The sequence below is a fragment of the Branchiostoma lanceolatum genome, chromosome 3, assembly GCF_035083965.1.
Source record: "Branchiostoma lanceolatum isolate klBraLanc5 chromosome 3, klBraLanc5.hap2, whole genome shotgun sequence".
In the NCBI taxonomy this organism is placed as follows: domain Eukaryota; kingdom Metazoa; phylum Chordata; class Leptocardii; order Amphioxiformes; family Branchiostomatidae; genus Branchiostoma; species Branchiostoma lanceolatum.
This window is the reverse complement of record NC_089724.1, coordinates 11216359-11233775: the sequence shown is the minus strand read 5'-3', so window position 1 is coordinate 11233775 and position 17417 is coordinate 11216359. Positions and strand designations below refer to the sequence as shown.

The 17417-nt window shown below is 41.9% G+C and overlaps 3 protein-coding genes across 4 annotated transcripts; 1 reads left to right on the top strand and 2 right to left on the bottom strand.

The window, feature by feature from the left end:
* Positions 1 to 5078: 5078 nt before the first annotated feature.
* On the bottom strand, positions 5079 to 8704 carry LOC136430232 (lysoplasmalogenase TMEM86A-like). The gene is made up of 3 exons (XM_066420652.1): positions 8440 to 8704; positions 7235 to 7349; positions 5079 to 6849 (listed from the first exon to the last, which is right to left on the bottom strand). The coding sequence occupies exons 1-3, from the start codon at positions 8569 to 8571 to the stop codon at positions 6431 to 6433; spliced, it is 666 nt and encodes a 221-aa protein (XP_066276749.1). The 5' UTR covers positions 8572 to 8704; the 3' UTR covers positions 5079 to 6430.
* A 439-nt stretch (positions 8705 to 9143) lies between these two features.
* LOC136430229 (uncharacterized) lies at positions 9144 to 12332 on the top strand. 2 transcript variants are annotated; one of them, XM_066420640.1, is made up of 3 exons: positions 9144 to 9462; positions 9686 to 9879; positions 10573 to 12332. In XM_066420640.1, the coding sequence occupies exons 2-3, from the start codon at positions 9694 to 9696 to the stop codon at positions 11287 to 11289; spliced, it is 903 nt and encodes a 300-aa protein (XP_066276737.1). In that variant the 5' UTR covers positions 9144 to 9462; positions 9686 to 9693; the 3' UTR covers positions 11290 to 12332. The 2 variants fall into 2 exon arrangements, with proteins under 2 accessions (XP_066276737.1, XP_066276736.1); XM_066420639.1 differs by having other exon boundaries at positions 9146 to 9462; positions 9681 to 9879.
* Positions 12333 to 12371: 39 nt separating this feature from the next.
* On the bottom strand, positions 12372 to 17001 carry LOC136430231 (ADP-ribosylation factor-like protein 1). The gene is made up of 6 exons (XM_066420651.1): positions 16910 to 17001; positions 15429 to 15566; positions 15040 to 15121; positions 14601 to 14712; positions 14198 to 14376; positions 12372 to 13830 (listed from the first exon to the last, which is right to left on the bottom strand). The coding sequence occupies exons 1-6, from the start codon at positions 16911 to 16913 to the stop codon at positions 13800 to 13802; spliced, it is 546 nt and encodes a 181-aa protein (XP_066276748.1). The 5' UTR covers positions 16914 to 17001; the 3' UTR covers positions 12372 to 13799.
* Between the last annotated feature and the right edge of the window lie 416 nt (positions 17002 to 17417).

Genomic DNA, 17417 nt, shown 5'->3' with positions numbered 1-17417 from the left:
TCAGGTCGACTTTGCAGGGGCGAGATTTGAAGACATACGGTATCGCGCCGACAGGGAAAAGATCCTGTGCTATGGACGTTGGGGCGTTCCACTTTAGGTTTCGTACACATTTTATCAGTTAGTAACTCGAATTACTTATGGACAAAACATTTTTATTTTCGTGATTAACCGAAGTTAAGATCAGTAGCACGTTCTTCTGTTCTTTATCACAAGACAAAAGCAATGCCTGCAACTATTTCTGCCGACACGATATTTTTCCTTCCGATTTCCTGTTGACGCGACTATTCTGGCGGCCGGTGGGTTTATGAGGGGATTCCCGTGCCAAGTTCGGGAAAAGTACGTGAAAGTGATCATCGTATGAAGCTGTAAACAATTCTCAAGGTTTTGACAATAAAGAATGTCCAGCTGCGACACGCAATGGAGAGATAGCATGACAGTGGGACTACACCGTGGATTTTACACTTCCTCCTTGCAAACCTGACAAGAACAATACAGTACATTCAATGCCCGCAAAACCCTTGAAACTATATGTAAATCTCGCCCCTGCAAAATCGACCTGAACCATGAAGAGATACCATCATGTTGTTATGTTGACTTTTAGTTGTCTTGTGTAAATTTGTATTGTTATTATAACTATATATATGATGATGTTTTAGTAATGACAAACTGTGAATTTACGCAGTTCAGGCTCCCTGAGAGACTGCTAAGCTGATTTCACAATAAAGTTTCAAAGTTTTAAAAAAATCATCTGACAGAGCAGCATCCAGAACGCAAGTCTCGTCTGACCATGACTGTTGCATGTCAAGACTTTTTGATAGGTATATTGATATGTTTTCATTGTAACTAACACGTTCAATGTCGTAGCAACGTGATCATGGTCTAAGAAAAAAGAACTTAAGTATCCCAGAACTTATTATTGTGCAGACTGCAGAGCTGGAAGGACGAAACTTTAGTTTACATGCTGAAAAAAACACCTTCATCTACAACGACGTCAGCAATATTCACTAGTATTACTACTATTAGATCTTTATTCACAAGACTCTTGACGATTCCAGCCATCTTGGAACCAACCTGCGGGAACCAACAAAACACACACTCGAACCGCAGAGCCCGTGCCATGTGATTTTGGCGCTTGATGTTCTTTAAGCTTCCTTTTCTCCCCACGAAGACTTCTCGGAAGTGGTGAGGAACAACTGAGGTCAAGGTGATATTGGTTTTGGGGTCGGTGGGGAGTTGGCACGACAAAGTGGCACGGGAGCAGAATACAGGGTATACTAGTACTGTACGCGTTTGTTACACGAAACCGAGTTGTCTCGAAAACGTGCGGAGAATCATTTACTTCTCCCTGAACATTCAAAACATAGTCAGTCGACGAAAAGAGCAGATATGAAATCAACTACAGCATTATCATGGTTAAGTAGGAAAACTCCTAAAGACGTAAGTTAACGAGAAAACGCTGTACATGTTGTACATTGACTTTGTAAATGGTATTTTCAGATACCCTCCTCGTTCGCTCAAGGCATCAGTCCGAGTTACTAGATAGTTTTTCGTGGTAACTTCATGCACTCTCTTTACACACATTGTCGTTCTAGCTGTTATTTGAAGCAGGCCAGGGGTGACCATCTTTTGACAAAATGCCAACTCCATCCACATCTTATATATAAGGGCCTATGAATGCCTAGGTTGTTCTTGATCTAGTAAGATAATCGCCATAAGGCCCTACGGCACTTGGCGCCATAAATGATGAAACGTGCGGAAGAAGACTCACTAGGCCCCTGGCCAGACTGTCTAGTGCTACATGTACGTCCGACATGTTTTATCTGAACTCAAGTGAGGAGAAAAACAGGTGCAACGTTGCGCAACCCCCCTCACCAAAAGGTTCCTTTCACAAAAAACTTGTGAGCTAACGATTCAGTTATTCCAACTATTTGACAGACATGTTGGTCTAGTTGCCTCATCCGAGCATGTTGTAACGTCAGTCTTGGACGCGTGCCAGAAATACACTATGGGACAGCCAGGTGTAAGGTACGAGGCGGCACGGCTATTGTTGGTGATCCACTTCATAAATATTTCACATGGTTCTACGTGTATATCCCGCAGGCGATCAATATGGGGATGTACTCTGGGTATTAGAAATATCCATGTGGTGTATAAGTGAATACACAAACACTGGCGGAGTGTAACGGTAACATAGTCTCCAACAAAGCTGGGTCTACGGACTGAAAAAAGGTACATTTTGACCAAAATATTGACTATTTCGTGGACGAACATGTGCACTCCCTTGGCCAACTCCTATGGCAAAATTTTCCTCCTATTTTGGCCAAAACTCATAGTACTTTAGTCCGTATAGATGCACAGGTGTGGTTCAGACTAGACGTAACCAATATGAAATGAATTTGGTAATCAGGAACGTCCATATGAGTCATGTTTATATTTTTTTAGTATACAGATAACGTGTATCAACTTCATAAAATTTTTCCCATATCATATGATATAGCGCCCAGTCATTAAAAACACTGTCACGACTGTGATAATGTAAACGTTCTACCAGTCATCTTGTGTATATAACGTCACCTGTTATCGTGCACAGAGAACATGATCTAAGGACTGGTCATCCACATGTGCGTCAGAGAACGCAATTAACCTTTTCAAAAGTACGAACGGTGATCTTTAGTTACAAAAGGCGTGACCACTCCATCTGGAGTGACGTATGCTCGTCAACTTCCGTTGCCTTGGATTTTTACGGGTTAGGTGCAGAGCTCTAAGTTAGGTTGGGGGGCCTCGTGCCTAACTCCGTCTGGACACATGTAACGAACTGCTGCACTGTCGTGTGAGTCGAGAAGCGACAGACAAAATTTAAAAAAGCCTGACATGATGAGAATATGGATTGCCAATGCTGTCTGAGAAAGAATCTGTATGACGCCTCGTGCACAATGGAACGAAAACATAATACATTGTACGCATGTAACGTTCACAGATGGACTGGAAATTGAATTGAACTGGAAATGTCCGTCTGAACAACGTTTACATTTTTGAAGCGCAACTTTTCTCTCTGACTGTTTCTGTGGTTTCTACATGTTGCTCAAGACTTTGTCCACAAAATGACCTCTGGGCTCTCCTGTGGCAAACAAGGACATACAGCTGGGGAAAATTATGGGTTAAAGTCAGGTCATGCCCCGACCGAGGTATTAAACGTTTGGGTGGACAAGTGTAAGCTGACGTCACACTGCCGGATGTCTGGCTAGGGGTATCCTAGCTTATCATCTCCACTCTAAGTCAATTTTGTCAGAAAATAAAGTGCTTCGTAGTTATGACTGTTTGATAGTTTTATAGAACACAATTGATACATCAATCGATCCCTTTATCGATGGGCCTGTCAATAAGGATCAATAAATTTTGCTTTTCAACATTTGTGAAAGGCACAAGATGACATACCAGACTATCTACCTCACCATACTTCATACCGTTCTGACACCACTAGCTAGGTATCCGACTGGACGCTCTTCGCTGATATTCCTTTAATTTTGATAACGTATGTAACTTGAAGTGGTCACAAAAGAAGAGACATAGATTTTAATTCCGTATCAGCATAGGCCTGTACTGAATGGTGACATTGGTGACCTGAAGTAGCCGCATATCTCCGCCATCTCTCGCTCTGTCACGACTCTCTGTGTTGTTGCCAACATAAACTAAGTCCGTATCAGCCGCTTGTAGTGAAACTGTCTCTTATCAGTTCCTGCAGGACCACGCGGGGACTCTGGAGGAACATCACGGCCACGGCGCGGTGTTGAATGAAACAAAACATGGGTTTGGGACGTTTAGATTGAAAGTTGGGCGAAGTCGCTTTACGGGGCGCAAAGTCCACGTTTGATGTTAGTTACTGACTGGTTATGCATCTCTGGTACATGTTATAACGTCTCCATACATCAACATACACATAAAGGAGTATGGAGACAAAGAGATAAAGTTATAAACAACCGTCCATTTCGGGAAAGTAAAGTTGGCACATTGGGGTGCAGGAACATTACGCGGCCCAGAACAAGTAAATAATGAAATGTCATTAAACCAGGTGAAATCTTCCAGACCGCTATTCTATGCCAGAAATCACTGTAAGTGTAACATGCGGTTTGTAAGGTCAGCAGACGTGACAACTTGTCCGTGCAGCAAAGCCGATGTAAGTTCATATCAAGGTTATACGTTTATATCCTTAGTTACTCATCCTTGTCCTTTCACTTTGATGAACCAACCTCTCAGTTAGCTTAACTATTTTGCTGACTCGACGAAGACGCCCCAGCCCACGCGGTACCGGTTCCCTTCTTAGAAGGCATGGGAGAGTCATAAGTCCTGGCGCCGCCGACTTGACACAGAACACATGGCGCTGCCCGGCCTGGTCATGAGCTCAAACAACTCTGTCAGGAGTGCATGTCAGCGTTACATGATCTTACACAACTCTCTCGAGTACTTTACCTGGAACTGGAAACTTCCCAGAAGTCTAGCAGCTGGTATAAAATGCGACTAAACTCAGAAGTTCACGTGGCATGCAAGCCAAGTGCAGATGAGTTAGATATTTGGGGGGGGGGGGGGGGGTCGTCAGCGTTACATGATCGATCTTACATAACTCTCTCGACGGTACTTTACCTGGAACTGGAAACTTCCCAGAAGTCTAGCAGCTGGTAAATGCGACTAAACTCAGAAGTTCACATGGCAAGCCAAGTGCAGATGAGTTAGATATTGGGGGGGGGGGGGGGGGGGGGGCGTCAGCGTTACATGATCGATCTTACATAACTCTCTCGAAGGTACTTTACCTGGAACTGGAAACTTCCCAGAAGTCTAGCAGCTGGTAAATGCGACTAAACTCAGAAGTTCACGTGGCAAGCCAATGAGTTAGATACAGAATGGTGGAGGGGAGAGATTTAGGTTGCGGGCTGTCGAAACTTGAGATGTGTAGCGTTTGTGTGCTTAGAAAGGTTAGATAATCTATTGCATGTTTCTGCATGCTTTGCTGCTTTGTTATTTCCATCGTACACTGGAAGAATTACAAATAAATTGAGATCGCAATGAACGACACAGTCAAATGATAAATCACTTAAGTCACATACAGTGACCAACATGTTAACAAACAACACTTTCACCGAGAAGTCAAAATCAGCTTATCAAGAAACTAACTTTTCACCATTTTCACTGAATCATTTGTAAGAGAACATTTATTAGATTGGCGGTGAGCTGGATAAGATTAATTCAAACAAGGTTGAAGGCATGCGTCCGAAAGGCGAGGGGGTTGAAATCATCTTTGTTCTAACATCTTTATAAGTGCTAAAGATAGAACAACCGGTAGTATGAGTCGGATGTGTGCTAATTTGAGGTTGATGACGTATGACAGGTTTGGGCACGACTTGGCACGACGTCGTACTCGTGTCCTGCCGATATAAATCACCTAGCGTTTAGTCATTCTCACAAAATTAGGAAACTGTCTCACCACTGTGACGTCTTAACAGCACAGTAACGTCCTGCCTCAGGACACATCCTTGTAAGACTACTTTGCAATAATACAGGTTGGCTAAAGAAATCAATTCACAATGTCTATTTAGTTTTCACTTACATTTTCACCACACTTACACTAAGTATACGAATATGAGGGGATGTAACGTTACATGTATCGGTCTGGTTGCCATCCTAGCTTTGTAGTTCTTCACCGTGTTCGCGTGCTCCAATTGCATTGTGTAAGTTGGTTGGCGGGAAGTATAGCCAGCTGGGTGCCATCCAGGTTTATAGTTTACCGGACTTCCATACTCCTACCATTCTATAAATAGCCTAGGTGCATCCTAGTTAGTTTACCGGGGCTAGATAGTAATTAAGGGGAGCCCCGACGGTGAACTAACTACTGAGGATGGCGCCCAGGCTAGGCATGTAAGATGAACCAATGCAAGGATCGTCAGACGTGTGATTCACAGTGACAGATATGATATCTTATACACCGCTCCGTGTATGCATATGCCAAGCAACACCCTCCATAAAATCAATTGATTATTCGAGTTTCAATGATATCTTGTTATACTTATTCAGACATTTTATGGTGTTTTCTGAAAACTTCTTGAATGTGTTAAAAGCGCCATGCTGCGTCGTCATTTAAAACTGCAGTAACATCTTGCCATCCCGAAAAAAGGTGAAATCTAGAATTAGAATTTAACGACCATAGATTTTCCACCATTTGCAACATAAAACCGTTTCACCTTGAAATGATTTCCTAATCCGGTATATGGTCTCTTAGCCTAATGATCAAATGATGAGGTTAAACTGCTTTTTGATACTTAGTCTAGACAACGACATAAGAATGTCCTTGGTCGAGATAATATCTCACACATTGAAAGCTTTTGCATCGGTCATAAAAAATACATGCAATGAATTCTTATAGCTGTTTCGAGTCCTATTTCTAATCCTTTTTCTTCCTTATTTCCGCCCGACCTTCCCTCACGGACAGTGCTATGAGGAGCTGTGAGGTGAAGTACGTGGCCATGTTGGAGACCCGGGGGTAGGGGAGGGGGGTGCGGAACATGTCCACGGCCAGGATCAGATCAGAGATGGCGAACAGAACGGCGCCTGCGCACGCGCACAGACGAGGTAAGGTCGGCGCCTGACGTAGCCGCGCCGCAGCCGACAGCATCATGGAGGAGATCAGGACCACGTAGATCGCGGCTACCGTCGTCTGCTGGCCCCTCAACCCCGGGAGGAGGTATCCGTACGACACACAAGCTATCACCATGGTGACGCACGCCAGGGGGTCGATCGTCAGGTGTCTCAGGCCGAACGCGAAGGAGTAGAGAAGATGGGTGACGGAGAACGCGATGGCACCTATGGGAGGGATCCAAGAGAACTATTTGTTAGAGCTCTATTCTTTACATTGCGTGAAAAAAAATCAATCTATCCTTGGGACCTTTGTTCATATCTAGGGTTACAGGTTACCCATCTACTATTGTTTTCGTTTACTCATTTACTATTGTTTTCTAGTATAAACAAATTGTACAAACTAAAACAATGGTCAGAAAAAAATTTGCTTCCTTCCATTTTACAAGAAAGTGGTGGAGCATCAGATATCAATTTTCTTTGATATTTCTAACGTGTATGATTTACGCACACATACCTACATGTACAATCACTGTGGGTTGGAAATATATGTAGAGGGTGTATTGCATCCATTTGTTTTCATTAGTTTTAATTTTGTCTTAATTGGCCTTACCATACAAGAACCATTCTGGTGTGTGCGCCCAGTACATGCAGTAGTCACCCAGAGCTGACGTGAACAAGCCGACCGCCAGGAGGCGCGCGTAAGTGGGACCGCACTTTTGCTCCACCTTCAAACAAACAAGACAACAAGTGAGAAATATAACATCCACAACAAAAAGTCTTCCTCTGTGAAATTGGCATTTGCGTTGACAACGTACATTTTGTTGTGTCTAAGTAAACACGAACTAAAATGCTGTCATGTCGAGAGCAAACACAACTTATTCAGTCAGAATGAACGTGAGAAAGAAGATCTGTGAAAAGAAAATGGAGAATGAGTGTAGTATGTCCAAGATAGCACAGAATGACAGATCTACATGTAAGTCTGCACCGACAAAACATACATGATGATAAATATTTATCTGGAGTACAGTATTAGAGTGCACGTTGCCACTACCACTATAACTTCCTGAGCATGCGCCAATGTCAAAATTTTAGATTATCGACAGTAGCTTTCAGAAATGTTCGTAAGCATTCCCGTTACAGGTGTGATACATCCATCAATAGTACTCAGTACTCTCTCCCTTCCGGTTATAGTGCTTAAACTAAGGTAAAGCGGAGAGCCATATTGACGTTAGAAGTTACCCAAACTAGCTCTAGTCACGTCTGGGGACCACTCGGACGCGCCGCTATAATCCCCCAGGAATCTTTCAAGGTACTGATTAGTGGCCCTGAGTGACATGCAATGGTTGACATGGTTGGTGCAAGGCGCGTGCAACGTCTCTATGAACACGATGTCTATCGAGACCACAGGGTTCTAAGTTCACAAAGAGAACCACGGCACCGGTAGTACGTGCTAAATTATGTACATGTATGGCTACAGATTGCTGTGTTGAACGGTGCTGCATGATGCTTATCTTAAAATGGTTGACAACCTGTGATGTCTATATCGCGCGGTACGGCCTGGGGTTTGAATTACAGACATAGTGCGTCGAATTCCGGGCAGAGAACAGGCAATGTTGTGCCACATGTAAATCTCCTGTACTCGTACTCTACTCTACTTCAAGCTATGTACAATAGTGCAACAGCCTACTCAGACTTTTGTACAGAAACACAGACACTGAAGTCAAGTGAGAAAATAAACATGCTATGGAGAACTCTACCTGAAATGTGTTCTTATCATCATGCATCATCTGACATTGTGACGAAAAACCGTCTCACCTGTACGAATACGCCCAGAGCAGCAACCGGAAGACATTTGACGAAGCCTTTGGCCGAGTCTAGAGGCAACTCGGGAACACCAAATAGTAAGTACACGACTAGTGCAGCAAAGAACAGTAACAGGGTCTTCATTCTACACCAGGCACCGCTATCCTGTTCTTATCTGAGCTGAAGGTCCGTGAAACAGAGCAGATCTAAAACAAGCCGCTCTCAGACTCTTAGGAGCCTCTGACCTCACCTGTTTGTAGAAAGGTTAAGGGTTGGAGGAATGAACCATTGTTTCAAGGGGGACGGGTCCGTCGGGATTGTCGAAGGCTAGGTGGTGATGTGGAGGCCAGACCTTTCCGATAGTTCTGTCTCAATGTGGATAAATAGGAAGAAAAATGTTAAAACTAAACGAATGCGTTAGAAAAATTTGGTCGAGAGAATATCGTACTCTACCAAGTCGAATGGAGAAACTTACTGAGTGTAAACGATCGTAGATGTAAAGAATCACGTTATACAAAGAGGGTCAGACATGAGCAACGCTGATACATGAACTTGACTTGAAATTGAATGATACCAAGAGCAATGGCTGGGCAATGTAACTTTATAATACTTGTTTTTTGTTTTACACAATCAGAACTTCTCCGACGTGATTGTTGGTTTACTAATTAGCGCTCCTTGTGCCTGTGTTATCTTGCCTTCTATGTGTCCTTGTTTGTTTGCCCTTGCCCCTATACTCTGTCTACTGAAGTTCGAAGGACAATTTAGTGCTGTCAGAACTATACTGATGCTGAGCCTGGCATGACTACGCAGGTCTTGGTCTGTCAAGCGTTACGCGTTCACGGGTATAAAACAAAAGAATTCTAAAGGCGCGGGCAAAAACGAAAGGTGAGGTCACAAGCAACTACGCCCAAAAGGTATCAATTTGCCCCAGGCATTCGTCAGGCGAACGCCACCTGTGTGAGCCCCTGTAACGTCAGCAAGTCCCGAGCTTTCTCGAGAACGGGAGCAGCATCCACAGAGAAACTGCCCAAATTGGTAGGTTATTTCACTTTATGATAATTACAGACTAGTAGACGACTAAAGAGTAGGTAGTAGACTGGCTGTTGACCGTAGTAGACCGGCGCACCTGAAGTCATACCTGTCAAAATGAAAAGAGCATGGTCGCCATTATTTTTCTGTTGGTGCTTTGTCAGGTACACGCCTGTGGCGGAGACCATTGTTAGTCTAAGACGTTTTATTTTTTCCCCGAAAAGGACAGAAGTCAGCATGGCACAGTTGATGGCAGCACTGAGGGGCCAGTTTAGGCAGACGGCTACAAGAGGATGGGCGGTGTCGGGGCATTGCAGAGCTCTGCAATTTGTACCCAACCGCTCCTTGTTCGAATTCACCGGAAGCAGTCATTTTGTACCGAGGCGGCCCCAGCTAACAGTCCCGACCATTGCTCCTGAACAGGTAGGGCTCTGACGGGCTATTCTGACATTACTCAAGTTTGCAAGGCTGAAGACCAGTTCTAGATCTGTTCAGTTTGGGGCATACAGGAGCTAACAATGGCGGAATGCAACGTCATTTAGTCGAGGTAGCGACAATGAAAGAAACAGTCAATATCTGTACCATGTCTTTCATCAGACACAGTCTGTGTAGGGGTAGTAATGTCACAAATTTTCGTCAGTATTCTCTTCACTAGATGATTGCCTACTGTCGTACATGAAGAAATTACTGAAAAATATTGGTATGGACTCGGAACGTCGACAGAAAATATATTTGAAGGCATAAGATAAAAGTTTGATCTCTATCCAGTATGCGGCCTTTTGATATTCACTGGTATGAAGTTTTCGACAATGAAAGCACTGTCGTATGTTCAGTACCCCGAATGTAGATCAAAACACAATCATAACAGCTAGTACAAGACAAATCATTTGTATATAGACCTTCTATATACTGACATCATCGTACAACAGAAAAGACATGTAAAAGATAGATTTAGTGATAGCATAGTTTTTTTTTGTTTTGTTTCTGCCATTGTTCACTAGCAACACTAAAAGTACTAATGATACTTTAGCGGCCTGCCATGTCATTGTAAACTACTACATCCAGCCTATGTGGGAAGGAACTTGCAAATAAAGATTATTATTATCATTGTCACAGGCACGAGGTTGGAGGGACCTGCTGGCGCTGGTAGGATATGTGTCTGTCCCACTTTTGGGCTTGTGGGTAGACTGGAGAGTGAGGAAGGCGGAGACCAGAAGAAACCAACTGGCACACGTAAACGATCAGCTGGCCAAACTGTACGGCCCCCTGTATGGTAACAGACTGGCCACTCGCAAGACATACGAAAAAGTCCTTTCGAATAATGAAAAAACGAAAAAAGACTATAGCGACCTAGGCCTTAAAACGTATCTGGAGGATGCCAGGGAAGAATGGCAGAAAAAAGGCTGGTTTGAAAGATGGCGGGATGACCCTAGTGCCGAAAATCGAGGACGAAGCATGTTGACAAGGTGGCGCCGGTTCTTGCTGTACAACATCCACCCGCTGGACTTGCAGGCAGAAGAAATCGTGCGTAACAACGCGCATCTCATCGACGACAGCGAGAAGAACTCAGAGCTCTTCCGAAATTTTGTGTTCCATGTGAATTACCAGACATTTATTGTGGCCAAGTGGGAGGATAGGGGTTTTGTAGTTGCTGCCCTGAAGAACTACAGGGACGGAGACTTTGACCTGTGGAGCAATTCAGGCACATTGGAGGAGGACACCACTCACCTAAACCAAATGCTCCTGGACCTGGAAACCCACGTGAATGAAACTTACAAGAAACTCGTGAAACGACAGAAGCAGCTGATGGAAGGGTTGGAAATAGAGGGCTAGAACAAATCGGGGGAGGAAGAAATGGAGTCGAACAAGAATAAGACAAAGTCGGGGGAGGAAGAAATGGAGTCGAACAAGAATAAGACAAAGTCGGGGAAGGAAGATGTGGACTCAAACAAGAACAGGACAAAGTCGGGGAAGGAAGATGTGGACTCAAACAAGAACAGGACAAAGTCGGGGAAGGAAGATGTGGACTCAAACAAGAACAGGACAAAGTCGGGGAAGGAAGATGTGGACTCAAACAAGAATAAGACAAAGTCGGGGAAGGAAGATGTGGACTCAAACAAGAATAAGTGGAGTTGAACTAGAATAGGGCAAAGTCTGAGAGGAGGAAGACGTGTCGGGGACTAGAAGACGACAAAGTCGGGGGAGGAAGAAGTGGGGTCGAACTAGAAGACGGCAAAGCCGTAGCGTACTTTAATATAGTAGGCTCTCCGAGTCTGACTTTTTTTCTGATGGCGTACCAGTTTTATTACACTCGGTTCGTTGTTTCCAACCTTCTTAACAACGACCCGGGTACAATAGCTATAGAAACCGAGTGTAACAGAAACCGAGTGTAATAGCAAAGCCAGAAGAAGAGACAGATGTGTGGAGCCTGCTAATGAGGCTAGCAAAGTCGCGATCGGGGGAGGACAAGTATAGTCAAACTAGAACACGGCAAAGAGAAACGGGAGTCGAAATAAGTGCTGTTGGATCACCCTCTATCACGCCTTCCTAAAGAGGTTATGGATAGTAGAATTCAGATGTTGATTCACATTTGTCATGATTAGGAACACTGATAAGTCAGTATCTTTGAGATTCAGAAAGAACTAGAACGTTTGTGTGGCTCATATTATGCCCACTGCTACATTTAGTATGTTTAGACAGAGGAGTTTTGAAGTTTTAATTCATAGACTTATTATTCATGACTGCATTGATGTAGTACATGACAAAACGTTTCTTTTTTTGTACATTATCTTACCGTGAGTCCTCCTCTCCTTGTTGAAAAGCGGCCGTGTGGCCGAACAAGCATTCGAAGCAAAATAAAGGCATTGACTTGAGAATGTTGTGTGGGTCAGGGTTACCATCACGAGGAAACAATCTTTGAGACAGGTTAAAGTTTATTCACCATTTACATTATTGCTCTTGTTTTCGTTGTTTTTAGAATATAACAAATACAAGCCATTGAAAACAAACACTGCACCAAAAGAAATACAACTATTTTTACAAAATGGCAAAACAAATAGTCTAATAATAAAACCTAAAGGAGACTCAGGATGACATCATACTCATAAATCAGACATTTATGAAACTATTTGTACACTTAGTTGCTCACAATCATATCCTAGACAAGTAGATACATTATGTATGCTGTGATTATCTTCATCCCAGTAAACACAAGTTGATATACACTGTGATACTAATGCTCTATTTCACATAATGTGCTTGGGATCATGTTGAAATAAAAGCACAGTTGGCATTGTCAGGTGAGAAGACATACTCTAACACAGCATATAGTGGAAGAACAATATCAATTAATAGCTGCTTCATCCATTGAAAAAAATACATCGCCACCAAAAATCACAAGGATTTTCTATACCGTTTAACCCCAGTGAAGAATAAAAAAAGAGACTAGCTAAGAACTACAGGTGCGATTCTAACCCTACATTACATCTTTGTATACAAGAGTACATTATTTCCAAATATACACATCTCTTCATTATTTTCCTCCTTTTTTGTAAAAGTTTTTGGAACCTGGCACTTTCAGCATGTACCTTCACTTAAAGTTTCATACTGTGTCAATGTTGTCATATTCAGCACATATATCTGGAAAAGTATCTAAACAACTTGTTACACACTATACATATCCAGTAAACCCATTTAACACAGTGTGATAATAGTATACATGTAGAGGAAAAGCTGGTAAAAAGTATGGAAAAAAGGCATACAACCTCAAACATCTAATAAGTAACATGGTTAAGACAAAGTGAGGGAAATTGTGTCTCAAGTCCAGTGGTAAATTTGGATCAGGTGATGAAAGAAAGTTCTAGACTGTCAGTATTCCCTGGGTGCTGGAGACAGCAAGTTATTGTTTAAACTGCCCATATACACATGTAACATACACCCTATATATTGTTCACTGTCTAAGTCCAGACCAATTTGGGATTCCAGGATGAATGAAATAGGCGAGCAGGCATGAAATGAAGCCTTGGTACCTACATGTATGTTAAAAAGGCAGTTTCAACTTCCATTACAATATGACACGACACATCTAGGGTCTGCAAACCGGTAAATATCAAAAGTCGGAACTTCAAGGGATAGAATATAAAACGGATGTGGGCTGAGAAATAATGTACAGCAGTTCACTTATCACCCGACCCAATATTTCACTTCATCAAATATATGGATTGACAATATCCTAACACTATTTTGCCATGGTAATTCAGGAGAAATAGATAACACAATGTTGGAGTGTCCTTGAACTCTTGTTGCCATGGTGAATGGTTTCCATGGCAACCAAGGCCATCATATCACTTGGCACCCTTCAGAGCTTCCACCAACCTGAGAAGAGAAAGACAAAATAATGAGGGCCCCTAGCTGTAGGCATGAATATTGCAGCTGAAACTGTAGAATGATAGAAGTGCTGAAAAGGATGATTATGAAGTTATCTATTCCAATTTTGTCTAAATGACAGGCAAATTTGACTTGTACCATTGTCTAAATGACAGGCAAATTTGACTTGTACCATTGACAAAATTAAAACAAATTGAATTGTTATTTATTTCTTTTAAGCAATTTCCCAATGATTTCAGGCACAGTAATCAGTTTTGAGAATTCCTTTCACTAAAAAATGAGACATATCAAAACATGCACTAAAACCACCCCCAAACCAGTGGTAGTCTACCCTGAAGTTGAACACTGTCCTCACCATTCCATAGCCTCCTCCAGCCCTTCCCCCTTGATCGCTGAGGTCTTGAAGATCTGCCATTTTCTATCCTTGATGGCTGCGAGTCCTAACTGATTAGCAACCTCTGTAGGGGTCAACGCCCCCTCCATGTCCTGTTTGTTGGCGAAGACCAGCAAGATGGCCTTCTTTAACTCCTCCTCCTGTAAAAATGATTGACAGGCTTTACCTTCTCCTTGCAGAAACATACTGTTTGTCTGTAGCTGATGAAATTTGGCTCCAAAAATCTATAATGCACCTTAACAGGGAGGTGGCTGGTAACTACAAATCACAGAATTACACAGATTGAAACAATCAACACTCATTGAGAGGATGGAGGTAACATTACAAGATGTACAAATATCACATCCTGTCAAATCACACCAACCTCCAACATGGCTACCAGCTCAGACTTGGAGATGCCCATCCTGTCCTTGTCACATGAGTCTACCACGTAGATGATGGCATCAGTGTTGGAATAGTAACATCGCCAGTACGGTCTGGAAGGTGAAATAAAAATGAAATAGATAAATGCATCAGTTTGCATTGTGATGCTCAGCTACTTATACTCTCATGGATCCAGATGCTTTCTAATCATATCATGACTGATGGATGGGCACTGAAACATTGTTAATTTGGACAAAACAGATGTACAACTCAAGGAGAGATGGTCTGCATAAAACATAATGATCATCCTATGAGATATGATACCATACACCAAAATACATTTACTTAAACAACTGGATAAAATTTTGAAACAGTCAGATGTTTCAGACATCATCTACTAGTAAGATGTACCATACATTACATAATATGATATATATTACCTGATGCTTGTCTGTCCTCCAAGGTCCCAGACTTGGAATTTCAGGTTCTTGTATGTAACCGTCTCTACATTGAAGCCAATTGCTGTAACAAAAGAAGGGGATTGTTTTATACTGGGAGGAGTCATGTAACAAATACCATTCAAAATCAGGCTTTATTATTCTACTTTGCACATTTTGAACAGAGATAACTGCATTGACTTCAACAGTGACGCCACATACCAAACCATAACAGTACCTATAATGCAACATACATGCACAAATTGTATATGATGCTTTCTACAATTGTATTAGAAAATTTAGAATTGAATAACGTTCTTAATTGTATATGATGATTCCTAACACACCAAGAAAAGGCCTAAATGATAGGAATACTTGTACACCAGCCTTACTTGGAATGGTAGTAACAACCTCCCCAACTTGTAATCTGTACAAGATGGTAGTTTTGCCGGCGCCATCCAGTCCGAGGATCAGGATACGCATCTCACGCTGTCCAAACAGGCTGGCAAATATACTGGAGAACCACTGACCTGTGGGGATGGACATGATAGGTGAGAAAAGTATATACTATATCTAGTATAAGCAAGGGGTTCTCTATTAAACCTCAAGCTCCTTCCTATAAGTTAGCTGTCTAGGACTGACCTATTTAGCAACTCCTGCATACAACTACTAGTAAGCATTGATAATAAAGGGTTTCACGTACAGGGCTCGATTTAACTATGTCCCTATGTCCCGGGGCCACTAAAATTTAGGCTGGGACAACTGAAAAATCACTTCGGGACATTTTTGGGACAGTAGCAAAATAATCAAGTGGTCCTGCAGTACTATCAATACAATATACAAATGTTTAAGTTTAACAAAGACAATTTGAAAAAAAATACATTTTTGTTCTTCACACCTTCCACGTGTTACTATATATATGGTACAGCAAGACAGACAGAGACTTGAGAAAGAATGTTTGGTTTGTCTTTGTTGTTGTCTAATAAAAGAATAGACAAGAATTTTAGTTGATTTTGAGTTTTTTTCAATTGACAATTTGCTTACACAGCTATAATGTACTCTGACTGAGCTTTGTTGTTGTTGTTGTAATACAGTCTTCCCCAAAACAGGGTTGGGACAGTCCATCCTCATTTCGGGACACTAGAGATTTATTTTCGGGACAATGCTGGGACAGTAGGGAAAAAAGTTAATTTCGAGGCCTGACGTAGTTACCAAATCTATATGATGTTGCACAATCTAGGTTAAAGTAAGATTAAGTTTTAACACACACTTCTTTGTTACAACTATGATATGACACGCCTTCCCGAATTTTCCAGGTTTACAAATTTGTATATACATAATCTGATCATTCTTATGTTGAGTGGTATGCACTGGACCAACACAATTTGTACTACAAAGCTGCAGAGGTAACCATACATAGAGATACAGAACAAGATAGATAGATGAATGATTTTGAATCTTCTACTAAGTTCTACTAGTACTAGGCTGGAGAAGACTGCACAACACTGCTGGAAAACACTGCTGTGACAACAAAACAAATAATTTGTGCAGTAGGGATCGCATGAATCATGTAACGCTACCAAAAACCCAAACAGTGTTTCCTTTGGCCTATATGCAATTGGGGATCTCTAGAAAATCATTTATATAACCTTTTTTTGAGACTCTGGAAATTGTAGTGTTCGAGAAAATCTTGTGCAGCAGAATCATAGTGCCCCCCTCCCAACACAAATGTTCTCGTCAGAATAAGGACCCAAACCACCCTTGCACGGACTTAAACAACGAGAAATGAACAGATAGTTTATCAACAACATATAGTCTAGACATCGGTGAAAATTAATTCCACGAAAAATCCCACATAAGCTGTAAAACGTACCCATTTCGCTCAGATTTGGCTGCGGCTTGTCAGAAAACCAACGTGTCAGGTCTGACGCTGTCTGCTGGTGACGTCACCCGATATAGAAAGCACTAGATTCGACATCAAAAATACGAATGTTCTACATTCACTCCTCCATCAAAAAAGAAATTAGAACATTTTTTGTTAATAAAAATATTTTCTACTGCTGAAATTATTCTTATTGATGAATATTTACTCTTTTTTTTTAATTCCCTTGCTGCTTCTACTGAATCCGGTGCTATGTTTACAGCACTTCAGCGCTAAACATAGGGATAACGATGATGGCAAACAAGCAGTTTGACCAACTTTCAGCAAACAAAATAAGTCTTATTTTCAGAGAAGAAAACATATATAGCATCATTGTGATCAACCACACAACACGATTGGTTTCTATGAATGAAATATGTGTTTTTTTAGTCAAATTATCCCGCAAACGAATTTTATTGAATTATTTATAGAAAGTCTTGTGAAGGTATAAATGCTAACC

Coding starts and splice junctions, on each gene's coding strand:
- LOC136430232 (XM_066420652.1), bottom strand. CDS start 8,571: ATGAAGACCCTGTTACTGTTCTTTGCTGCACTAGTCGTGTACTTACTA. Junction 7,350..8,439: donor CTCTGGGCGTATTCGTACAG/GTGAGACGGTTT, acceptor GTTTGTTTGAAG/GTGGAGCAAAAGTGCGGTCC. Junction 6,850..7,234: donor ACCAGAATGGTTCTTGTATG/GTAAGGCCAATT, acceptor TCCCTCCCATAG/GTGCCATCGCGTTCTCCGTC.
- LOC136430229 (XM_066420640.1), top strand. CDS start 9,694: ATGGCACAGTTGATGGCAGCACTGAGGGGCCAGTTTAGGCAGACGGCT. Junction 9,880..10,572: donor CGACCATTGCTCCTGAACAG/GTAGGGCTCTGA, acceptor TCATTGTCACAG/GCACGAGGTTGGAGGGACCT.
- LOC136430231 (XM_066420651.1), bottom strand. Junction 15,122..15,428: donor GGTTGTTACTACCATTCCAA/GTAAGGCTGGTG, acceptor CTTTTGTTACAG/CAATTGGCTTCAATGTAGAG. Junction 14,377..14,600: donor AGCTGGTAGCCATGTTGGAG/GTTGGTGTGATT, acceptor TCATTTTTACAG/GAGGAGGAGTTAAAGAAGGC.